Source organism: Octopus bimaculoides, chromosome 24 (assembly GCF_046866305.1).
Source record: "Octopus bimaculoides isolate indiv1 chromosome 24, ASM4686630v1, whole genome shotgun sequence".
In the NCBI taxonomy this organism is placed as follows: domain Eukaryota; kingdom Metazoa; phylum Mollusca; class Cephalopoda; order Octopoda; family Octopodidae; genus Octopus; species Octopus bimaculoides.
Genome location: NC_142951.1, coordinates 30,189,824 through 30,201,867, shown reverse-complemented (window position 1 = coordinate 30,201,867; position 12,044 = coordinate 30,189,824). Strand labels below are relative to the sequence as shown.

At 36.3% G+C, this 12,044-nt stretch overlaps 2 protein-coding genes across 4 annotated transcripts in view; one reads left to right on the top strand and one right to left on the bottom strand.

Moving 5' to 3' along the window:
- The window catches only part of LOC106874892 (uncharacterized), a 38,430-nt gene extending 38,012 nt beyond the window's left edge, over positions 1-418 (bottom strand). Inside the window, exons 1-2 of one of the 2 annotated variants that reach the window (XM_089340859.1) lie at positions 262-416; positions 85-169 (exon numbers count right to left, since the gene is read on the bottom strand). In XM_089340859.1, the coding sequence (XP_089196985.1) occupies positions 85-153 (69 nt within the window). In that variant the 5' untranslated portion in view covers positions 154-169; positions 262-416. Of the gene's footprint in view, positions 1-84; positions 170-261 lie in introns of both variants that reach the window. The other variant, XM_089340860.1, reaches the window with a different exon arrangement.
- Positions 419-1,012: 594 nt separating this feature from the next.
- LOC128250797 (uncharacterized) lies at positions 1,013-10,003 on the top strand. 2 transcript variants are annotated; one of them, XM_089340857.1, is made up of 2 exons: positions 1,013-1,710; positions 6,886-10,003. In XM_089340857.1, exon 2 carries the CDS (start codon positions 8,148-8,150, stop codon positions 9,225-9,227), a length of 1,080 nt encoding a protein of 359 aa, XP_089196983.1. In that variant the 5' UTR covers positions 1,013-1,710; positions 6,886-8,147; the 3' UTR covers positions 9,228-10,003. The 2 variants fall into 2 exon arrangements, with proteins under 2 accessions (XP_089196983.1, XP_089196981.1); XM_089340855.1 differs by lacking the exon at positions 1,013-1,710 and adding an exon at positions 1,859-2,159.
- Positions 10,004-12,044: the final 2,041 nt, after the last annotated feature.

The window sequence follows — 12,044 nt, the reverse complement described above, 5'->3', positions numbered from 1 at the left end:
CAGTTTATGCATTTATAACCAGAGCAAAATGTAAGGGAAGAAACTGGAGTAAACTGTAAATCAATGAAGTTAAATTTGTAACACCTGTAATGTTACAGGGAAAAATTCTTGGTAACGTCTACGCGTTAAGTAGCAGGAATAGTTCAGAGACATTTCGGTTCCTTTTCACCTACAAAAGAAAAGTATAGCTCAATTTTAAAGAATTACACTTTAAAATTTTGCCATAGCCAAAACTTAAATTGTATACATGAAATCACCAACCTGTACTTCCTTTCATTCATCATTCGTTCGATGTACTCCACGTTTTGTATTGTATTGTAATGTCCTCCTCTGTGTTGTGGCCGAAGTGCCAGAATAAAGAGAGATTCTTTTCACGATTCCTTTTAATCTCGCAATTTTTCTTTCTATTTATGGTGTTGTCCTGGCGAGACTATTATAGCCAAAGAATTCTCCAAATAATGGATTATAGGGTCGAGTCTATTGTTAAAAACAAACTTTACACTTCCACGTTTCTTTATCCTATACAACGAATAAGTGAAGAAAAGATTTCAGGTTCAAATCATGATGTCCAAGGACCTTTAATTTTTTTTTTCTGCGCAATATTCTTTTATTCGGCCCAGTGGTTAGGGCAGCGGACTCGCGGTCGGAAGATCGCGGTTTCGATTCCCAGGCCGAGCGTTGTGTGTGTTTATTGAGCGAAAAAAACACCTAAAGCTCCACGAGGTTCCGGCAGGGGGTGGTGGCACCAACTTTCTCTCACTCTTTCGTCCTGTCTCTTGAGTAAAAGCTGCGATGGACTGACGTCCCGTCCAGCTAGTGGGGAACACATACGCCATGGAGACCGGGAAACCGGCCCTATGCTCCACAAGGGGCTAAGAGGGTTTCTATCTTCCCCTTTGACCTATAGCAAGCTACTAAAAAAATAAGACTAACCAATTTCGAAAATGCCTAAAATTTTGCCTCGTCATCAAAACCTGAAATGTCATTTCGGTTTACAGATTTTAAACTACATACCATGGCTTTTTTCTTCTCGTACATAAAAAGTTCATGTACTTTAGTTACATAATCCACATTAAAATACAAATCCCAAACCGAAGACAGCACAAACATGAAGGAAGGAAGAAAAAAAAAGAAAAATGCTCTTTAATAGCATACTTTTCTGTTAGTAAATATTTCTTACACGCACACACAAACCAGGAAGGTAACAGGTGGTTGTAGGATATGCTAGAAACAACAGCTAAATCTCACTTCAGTCTCACGCCTTTTCGTCTGCAAATATTTTCAAACTTATTTATTTATTTTTTGCCGAAAGGCTTCCTCCATCGTTTTTAAGTACATAGTTAAAGAAAAAAAGGGTTGGTGGGGGATTTATCCGTAGGGGATAAATGGGATGGAGGCAGAAAAGAAATCATAAATTTCGAAAAAAAATATTCTCCCCAACATTTCTAGCTCAGAGGAAATCCAACTATCCAACTTATGTGGACGTCCTGCTCCGAAACTCCTCCGATTTCCTACCTTCGGTCAGGGTTAGTCATGTATGCGCAACCCTGGACAAGATTTATTTTGTCCATCTATGCAAGTTTCTCTTCTCCACACCACCGACCTTACCCAAAAGAAAACTACACCCATCAGAATGTAAATGACCGGGGTTATTACCACTTGGCAATCCGTCCAACGTTCTATTACAGGTCTGCCAAATAACCAATCTCGGTAAGTTCTTAATTTGACGTTCGTAAAATCATATGATCCAAAAAGTTTATTTCAGTTAGACATTTCATAATTATAAATGATATACGCTACGAACAGCGAGTAAAAAAAAACGGGGGGGGGGGGAAATGTTAATCTTATTTCAAATAAAGTTACGCCCTGGGCATATGTGAGAATTCTTCAACAATCTGATGCGGGCGCACCAAGCAATACAAGTCGCTGAATCTGACAAAGATCGAGTCAGTGCCGTAATTGTATGCATTTCGTTGACTATCTGCTGGTTTTTTAAAGTATTTCGTAGGGATTCCCAAAACAAGTCTCGAGTTTGTTAGCAGGGGGAACGACATTCCTTTCTACACCGTTTGTTTTATTGACTCGTGCACACCTTACCCCCAAAGTTCAACTTGTTTCGCTCGTCTTTGGTAACGGCTAAAGTAATGTCTACATCGACTGTAAGTATTATTTTGCACCTGGTCACAAAAGAATCTCTTGCTAATGAATTACATCGGTAACGATGCTGATCCTGTAAATGGAGATTGTTGAATTTGTTGATTAACCGTAATTTTTATTTGAGAAATGATCATGTAGGTGTATTGGATCAAGGAGTATCCCGTTTTATTTTTCTAGACACGTAGTATAACACCGATTATATTATTCAATGTAAACTAAAAACAAGAAAGGAAAAAGAAATCGGTTTGAGGGAGATTTGATTGTCATTTCGAAAAGGTCAAGCAACTTAATTTACGTTTGTAAGTTCGAACGTCGTGCATCGTTTAAGGGCATAACTACAGATGTATGCCCCATGGATTTTGTTGACTCATAACTTCCAGAAAAATAGATACTTTTTTTTTTTTTTACAAAACTTTCAACAAATAATCGCTTAGATCCTGTAGATTGAGTGTATGTAAAGAATTGTTGGAAAAAAGAAAAAATTCCGAGGGTTTGGGGAAAGGAGTTTCGCAAAATTCACACGACCCGACATCCCCCCCCCCCACTCATAGCTTTTAAGAAAATAGGTATTTTTTAATGAACTTTTATACAAATAACTTTCAAACAGTATAAATTACGATTACAAAGAAATTTGTAGGCAAAAGTTTTTGGGAGGGGCGGGGAAGGAGTTTCGGATTAGACGGTCCACATAAGTTGGAATTTCTCCGTTTTGACGGAGATTTTTTTCCAATTTATCAGCACAGTCTTCGGCATGATGGGGGGCATCTTTTCACGAAAACAAAAAAGAAAGACATTTTGAAAATTTATGATTTTTTTTTTTCACTCCCACCCAAGTCCGGACTGATTTGAGCTTTCCAAATTTCTTTGTAATCGTAATCTACACCGTTTCGAAGGTATTCATATAAATTTTTCATTAAAAAAAATACTCATTTTCCTGAAAGTTATGAGTGGGAAAATGTCGGGCCATGTAAATTTTGCGAAACTCTCCCCAACCCCACAGCAAATTTTTTCCAGCAAATCTTTACTTAGATTCAATCTACAGGATCTCAGTAATTATTTGTTGAAAGTTTTGTTAAAAAGTATCCATTTTTCTGGAAGTTATGAGGCAACAAAGTCGGTGGGGTATACATCTGTAGATATGCCCGTTTGGCATAGCTACAGATGTATAAATACTACATGAATATCATTAAATGATTAGCAATAAGATAAAGATGTCTACAGATGCTACTTTCTGATAATCTAAAAAAAAAAAAGAATGGCCTTTACTAAATTTACTGAACTTAAATGTGTACAGTAAGAGTTTTGTTGTTAAACGTGACTGCACTGTATATACACGTAAACTAGATGTCTATACACATAAATTTAGATGTGTACACTTGTGCTTTTGATGTATACACATAAGTTTCATTGTCTAAATACATGAATTCACTGGTGTACACACATGACTAGTTTGAAAATATAAATTCACCAGTATACTACAAAGCGAGTTTATATTAGTTCTTTTGTTCAACTCATCTCATCAATCTACCATTGTAACAACACCTCTTTCTCTCTCACTCTCCCTCTTTCTAAATGTCTGTCGTAAGTTAATTTGTTGGTTAGCTTTGAACTGGCACTCTGTCGGTTATGAGGGCAAGCATTCCAGTTGATCTGATCAACAGAAAAGCACGCCCATGAATTTAATTTGCATGAAGCCAAGCACTCCACAAACGAGTGCTAATAAGGCAGTATTGTCGTCAGCAACATCAGCAATTTTGATTTCACTTGCTTCAATAAGTCTTCACAAGCAAGGTTTATTGTCCAATAAATGAGGGATATTTATAAATGGGCTGGTTACACCCACTGGCATAGGCCATGGGCTATGGTCTCACTTGGCTTGTCGGGTCTTCTCAAGCACATCATATCTCCAAAGGTCCCGGTCACTAGTCATTGCCTCAGTAAGGCCCAATATTCAAAGGTCGTGCTTCACCACCTCATCCCAGATTTTCCTGAGTCTACCTCTTCCACAGGTTCCCTCAACTGCTTGGGTGTGACCCTTTTTCACACAGCTGTCCTCATTTATTCGCAACATATGACCATACCAGCGCAGTCGTCTCTCTTGCACACCACATCTGATGCTTCTTAAATCCAACTTTTCTCTCTCAGGGCACTCACACCCTACCATGTATGCACACTGACATTACACATCCAGCGGAGCATACTGGTTTCATTCCTTGCAAGCTTACGCATGTCTTCAGCAGAAAATCTTGTACTTGTGTTCTTTGCCTGTGAGGAACTTAGCGGAACCTCCTCTCCACCTTACTTCTTGGAGGCAGCTCAAATCAACACATCTCCGTTATATATAATGGATTCTCCTGTTGTTAGATGACATACGAGGGTTCAACAATTTCTTACCGAACAACCACACAGATGATTTGTTTATAGTAATCAGATGTTAGTGTAGACATAAGCTTGTTCCCTCCATCAGATTGACATTACTTGTACAGGTGCCACATGTCAGATGATTACACAGCAACATGGAATGAAGTGGTTTGCTCAAGAACACAACGCAACGCCTGGTCTGGGAATTGAACCCACAATTTTGCAATCGTGAGTGCAACTCCTTAACCACTAAGCCATGCACCTTATATATATATATATATATATAATGAGTGTTTATGAAGTTTTGAATGGAACTCTTTCACAGGAATGTATTTTATCCAAGTATACACCCGGTTTAGCTCCATATTGATTAATATACTTGGAATTCATTAATTTGTGTTAATATTAACACCTGTGAAGTTCCAGTTGTCATTATAGATGTTTTCATTCATTTGATACAGAACATAATTCTAATAATATAATATAACGAAAATGGAGAGTTTGAACACAGAAAAAAATCAATTTATTTATATAATAGTTATTTTCATATCACCTGTGTATATTTCAATTTCTTACCTTCATTCATGTTTTGCAATTAATATTACATTATGCATTTAAAAGGTAAAAATCTCTTCAGGGTAAAAAATTGACAAATATTAATTCGCGTCCTAAGTGAATGGAGAGCTGTTTACCAACTGAAATAGCAGCATTCGTTTGTGTGTTTGTGTATGTCACCATATGTGTCTTTTGGATTCTTTTATAAAAATAGATATGACCACAGTGGTCAATGACAAGTTGTAGTATGAGGAACTAAGTCATACTACCATTCTCCTTATTGGAATTCAGTTTGCTTTTATAAAGGCTGGCTACCACACCTTTTTCTACTCAATAAATTAAGGGTGGGCTTCTGCCTCCACAATAATAGGAACAAGGAAATCACAAAACAATTTACTTAATAGCCAAATTTGTTGAGTAGAAACAGGAGTGGTAGCCAGCCATTTTATATAACCAATCTAAATTCCAATATGGAGAATGTTAGTATGACCTACTTCCTCAGAGCTACAATTTGCCATTGTCCACTGTGGTCATAGTTTAACCTCAAGTCATTTTTAGAAAGGAATCCAAAAGACACACGTGGTGACATACACAAACACTGACCAAAGCCTTGTGAGTGGATTTGGTAGACGGAAACTGAAAGAAGCCCGTCATATATATGTATATATATATATGGGTGTGTGTGTGTATGTGTTTGTCCCCCAACATCGCTTGACAACCGATGCTGGAGTATTTACGTCCCCATAACATAGTGGTTCGGCAAAAGAGACCGATAGAATAAGTACTAGGCTTACAAAGAATAAGTCCTGGGATCAATTTACTCGACTAAAGGCAGTGTTCAGCCAAAGGAGTAAATGTAAACAACTGAATACTTGTCAGTGATTGGTTGAAATTATCGAAATAAGACAATTTTTTACATGAAATAAATTCGAATACAAAAATATTTTTCTGTTTTATAACACTAAATAGATAAGTATACGAAGTTTGAAAGTCTTTCGGTACCAAAAACACTACGTAAAACATTAATGAAAACTGTGGCCCCCGTTTTAAAATAGATCCCAGTGTTCCAGCATGGCCGCAGTCAAATGACTGAAACAAGTAAAAGAGAGTTAAAAAAAAAAAAGAGTCTAAAACCATCTCTAGAACATAAGTAAATTATGTTCCCAGTTTGGAGAAAATCAGTTGTGAACTTCAGATGTTCTGTGGGTTTACACACATCCTCAGTTTTATATCATCGAATATAGATATATAGATATATATATATATATTACCTTCACCACATATCACTGTGACTTGTGCGGGAAAACTTACTCGGTAAGCAGTGGCTTGTATCGTCACAAGCGAATACATACAGGTGAAAAACCACACCAGTGTGAATATTGTGGGGAATCTTTCTCATTGAGCAGTCATTTGGCAAGTCACGAACGAATTCATACAGGAGAGAGACCTTACCATTGTGAAATATGTGACAGACGCTTCTCTCAGAACAGTCATTTATTGACTCATCGACGAGTGCACACCGGAGAGCAGCCATATGCTTGTGATACATGCGATAACCCTAACCCTAACCCTTTAGCTTTTATATCAACTATATCTGGGCCCAAATATTCTACCCGTTTTATGTTCAAACTGGCTAGATCCAGCCTCTCACACCTCCCCTATGATGTCATTCTAAAAATAAACAATCACATCTTCAAAATTTGAGGTAATACATGATCAGTTTTAAAAAATGTGGATAAATAAGCATTGCATATGATAAATTAACCCGAATGCTAGAGTTAAAATTACAAAATGACATTTTTTTCATTACAGGAAACCTTTTCCACAAAATGAAGAATTCTATTATTGTGTTGAAAACCAGCAGTGAAAAAGAAAATGTAATTTTAATGAAGACATATTGGAATGCATCTAGCAAACAATAAAAACACTTTTTTAAGACTTTCGTCTTAGTTGCATAATCATGGTGAAAATTCCTTAGTAAATTATAATATTGATGTGTCACTTTTGGAAACATTATCTCTTGTAAAAAAAAGATAAAGCTCTTTTCTGAGTTATATAGATTCCTGGGACCAGTTTCTCCATTTCCTTGGTTCATATATTCCCCCCACTGAATGGGATACCAGTTTGTTGCAGGAATACTCCTTTTTACCAGCTGAGTGGACTTGAGCAATACAAAGTGCTTTGCTCAAGAATATAACGCATCACACTGGTTATAGAAATCAAAACCACAATCTTCCAATCCTGAGTCGAACACTCTAACCACTAAGTCACGTGCCTGTACTTAACTCATATAAGGTATTTTGAAATGCCACTGGCTGTAAATTTAGGAGGTTGACAGACAGCTACTAAAGAATCAACTCTTGTAATTCATATGTTTGTGGAATTATCTACACACTTAACTATGTTTCTTATTTGCAGAGTCTCCATCGTATTCTGGTATTAAAAGAAATGCTTCTGTTTTCACTTTGTGTGGATAAAAATTACACTTAAATGAAAGCTCAGAGAGGAATTAATTCACAGCAATGTGGTGTCAACAATTTCAATGCAAGAACCCAGTCTTCAGTGACATGACAGTGTTAATGGCAACAGTAATAATAATAATAATAATAATAACAACCATCTAAATAATTATGACTTTAAAAAAAAAGGAAAAAAATAGAGAATGTTAAAAATATAATTGGCAAAGATTTTCCTTTTCTTTTTAATATTATCAAGAAACAAAAAGCTGCCTCTGAAGTAATCAATTTTTTTCCTTGAGTGTTATATATGTATTGCTAACTATATATATATATATATATATATATATATATATACATATACACACTTTTAGTGTTCTCTCTAAGTGAGAATATATATATAACAACATTCAAATAATATTCTGAGTGTATATATAAATATATATATACATACATATATACATACATACATACATATATATATATCTATATATATATATACACACACAGATATACACACACACATACATGCATACAAGGCTTCATATTTAGTGACATGTCATTAAGCATTTTACTTTTTCTCCTAAATATTCAACAAGTGACTGTTTTGTAAACACTATGGAGTGTTTTAAGTTATCTATCCCACAGTGCGTACATACAGACGAGAAAAACTCAGATTGTCACATTTGCAACAAGTCATTCTCTCAAGATAATGCTTCGGATAAAGAGAAGATATCTGCCGAAGTTAACATACAACATCAGGGTGACATTTGCGGTAAAACTTTATCTCAAAACACTGACTTGGAACACCAAAGACAAATCCACTCTAATGAAAAGCCATATCACTGTGACTTGTGTGGGAAAACTTACTCGGTAAGCAGTGGCTTGTATCGTCACAAGCGAATACATACAGGTGAAAAACCACACCAATGTGAATATTGTGGGGAATCTTTCTCATTGAGCAGTCATTTGGCAAGTCACGAACGGATTCATACAGGAGAGAGACCTTACCATTGTGAAATATGTGACAGACGGTTCTCTCAGAACAGTCATTTATTGACTCATCGACGAGTGCACACTGGAGAGAAGCCATATGCTTGTGATATTTGTGATAAAAGTTTCTCTCGCAATAGTACATTGGCCGATCACAAACGAATTCACACAGGAGAAAAGCCATACAGCTGCGAAGTTTGCGGTAAATCCTTCTCGGTGAATAGCCATTTGTATCGACATAGATGGATCCACACTGGGAAAAAACCATATCGTTGTGAAACTTGTGGTAAAACCTTCTCACGAAACACCACCCTGTTTCAACATAGACGTACCCACACAGGAGAAAAACCATATAAATGCCAGATTTGCAGTAAGAAATTTTCTGTTCGTAATCACTTAGCGAGTCACGTTCGCATTCACACCGGGGAAAAACCATACCACTGTGAAATTTGTGGTAAAAACTTCTCAGTGAATAGCCATTTACTCAATCATATACGAATACACACTGGAGAGAAACCATATCAATGTGAAATTTGTGGCAAAAATTTCTCTGTCAAATGCCATTTGTCCAGTCACATGCTTGTTCATACTGGAGAGAAACCATTTCGCTGTGAAATTTGTGGCAAAATGTTTTCCAGAAGTAATAATTTATCTAGACATATACGAATCCATACTGGACAGAATGCCAAGCCTGGAGATTTATAATTGGAAGATTCAAGGTAAACAATTTTAAAATTTACTAATAGACATTTGTGTTGGCTGTGAGTAATGTGTTTTGAATCTTACCAAAGACATTGTACTTCAATATTTTGTTTATCTACAATTGAGGACAAAAGTAAAAGCAGCAAGGATTACTGACACAAGGTGACGAAATTTTGGTGGAGACTACATAATTGATGAAATCAACCCCAGAAGGATTAAAAGCATAGTTGACACCATATATGTATTTTGAACTCAGAGCACATACACACGCACATTGGGTTGATGCATAATTGACAACAACTGTTTTATTTTCGAATAAATTTAGAATAAAAAAACCGTCATTAATTATGCATCCACCCAATTTATTTATATATATATATATATATATATATATATATATACATACTGGATGGGCCAAAAGTCACGCACAAAATAAAATCAACATTAAGTAAAATAATGCTGAATACACATGTACATGAAGAACAAAATGAAATGGTAAGACAAAAACTACATTACCTGGATAATAATGATAGGTGAGAGAAAGAGAGAAAAGAAGGGCAAAAAGGAACTGTTTGTGAGTTTTTACCTGCACATCTAATTGAACCTGCAACATCTATTTACTGGCAGCGCATTACTTTGGACAACAGCCTGTGGTTAGGGTGGCTGGTGTTTCAGATGATGTAAAATTGACTTAACTCTTTTGATACAAACTCTTTTGACAATACTTCTTTAAAGCAATCATATTTAAAAGACCAATAAAATTTTTATACAACACCTTTTTTTTTTTTTTGTCAAGTTTATATCAAATATGGATGCAATAAATTACTTATAATTACCAATAATAACATGAAGTCATACAGTTAAGTGGAGGAATTGAATCATTTTAATGGTAATTTATTTTACAAAAGTATAGCCTAGGCTAGGGTGTGTCCTATGCCCTCATACATTTTATAGGCTATCAAATATGGTAAGTGAAAACCTCTGAGCTTTCAGATTTATTAGGTTGGAAATTATTCTGGTTTTCCATGATGTTTAACTCTTTTGCTGCTGTATTCCTGTTTGAAATGTGTTACCTTTGATTCAGTTGATTTTTAAAACGATAAAGAATTTATTAAAATAAATTATATTATATTAACTTGGGGACAGTAGTGAGCTGGCAGAAACGTTAGCACACTGGGCGAAATACTTAGTGGTATTTCGTCTGTCTTTACGTTCTGAGTTCAAATTTCACTAAGGTCAACTTTGCCTTTCATCCTTTCAGGGTTGATAAATTAAGTACCAGTTGTGTAATGGAGTCAATCTAATCGACTGTCCCCCTCCCCAAAAATTTCGGGCCTTGTGCTTAGAGTAGAAAAGAATCGTTAGCATGCCAGGCGAAATGCTTAGTGGTTCATCTGTCACTACGTTCTGAGTTCAAATTCCGCCAAGGTCGACTTTACCTTTCATCCTTTCGGGGTCGATTAAATTAGTACCAATTATGCACTGGGGTCGATGTTATTGACTTAATCCCTTTATCTGTCCTTGTTTGTCCCCTCTATGTTTAGCCTCCTGTGGGCAATAAAGAAGTAAATAACATCATGTCATCACATCATTTAATGTCTGTTTTCTGGCATAAGTTGGATGGTTTGATAGAACCTGGCAAAGCAGAGAGCTACACCAAGCTCCAATTGTCTGTTTTGGCAGGGTTTCCATGGCTGCATGCCCTCCCTGATGCCAACCACATTACAGAGTGACCTAGGTGTTATGATGTAAATGAGTAAATCCCAGGAAGAGATAGAAGGTAAGTGCATAGTGTTGGTATGACATAGCTTTGATAGGTACTACAACACCTGGGAAATGCAAGTATAGGATTACTCTGCCTAGCATAGCTGCACCGACAGTGGTGCCACCTACCACAAACAAAAGGGGATCACAGGAGCATGAAGATGAAGAAAACTTGAGCTGTGCAAGTTCAGAGCTAACCCCTCGCCTTTGTATCCAGCAGACCGCCAGTGCCTGACCTATGGCAGAACCTACTGAACATGTATTGGCCTGGTCAGCTATTGCCAGACACACTGTGACCCATCTCCCATGTGATGAGTTTGGTCATTGTCAACAACAATGGACAAAATTATTATTAGGTACTACCTAAGGCGGCGAGCTGGTAGAATTGTTAGCATGCTGGGCGAAATGCTTAACAGTATTTTACCTGTTGCTATGTTCTGAGTTCAAATTCTGCCAAGGTTAACTTTGCCTTTCATCCTTTCGGGGTCGAAAAATTAAGTAGCAGTGAAATGTAATTGACCAGTTCCCTCCCTAAAATTTCAGCCTTTGAGCCTCTAGTCATTATTAGGTACTTCAAATGTGTGATTAGCATGGCATGTCGCTGGGAAGAATTACAAGACGGATTCTTCAAGTGCATTGTCCTTCAGAGTAAAAAGAGGTCAGCATAGTTGTTATCGAAGTTGAGAAGAGTTTAAAATAGTCAGGTGGCTGTTCTTACAAGTTTTTAAAGATTTTTTTCCTCAACTTCAACCATATTGCAATTGAGGTTGCTAATAAAATATCAGGATACTTTTTAGTGTTTTACAATCAATATTCTTTTCTCTGTTGGATTACAAGCTTACTATTTTGTTTTTATTTTTACCCCACACTAACGTCTAATTTGATAATTTTCAAGTTTTAAAAAAATGTATGTCAAAAGTGGGGCAAAATGAATAATGACTAATTTTAATAATTACTTCTTTTAAACTGCATGGTGCATAAATATATCAGGAAGAGAGCTGTTCCAGGAGATTGTAACGAGGTTTTAGAGAATATTTTATGCAGAGCTTTTGCATT

What these genes read in the sequence shown, in the direction of transcription:
- LOC128250797 (XM_089340857.1), top strand. Translation starts at nt 8,148, where the DNA reads ATGGAGTGTTTTAAGTTATCTATCCCACAGTGCGTACATACAGACGAG.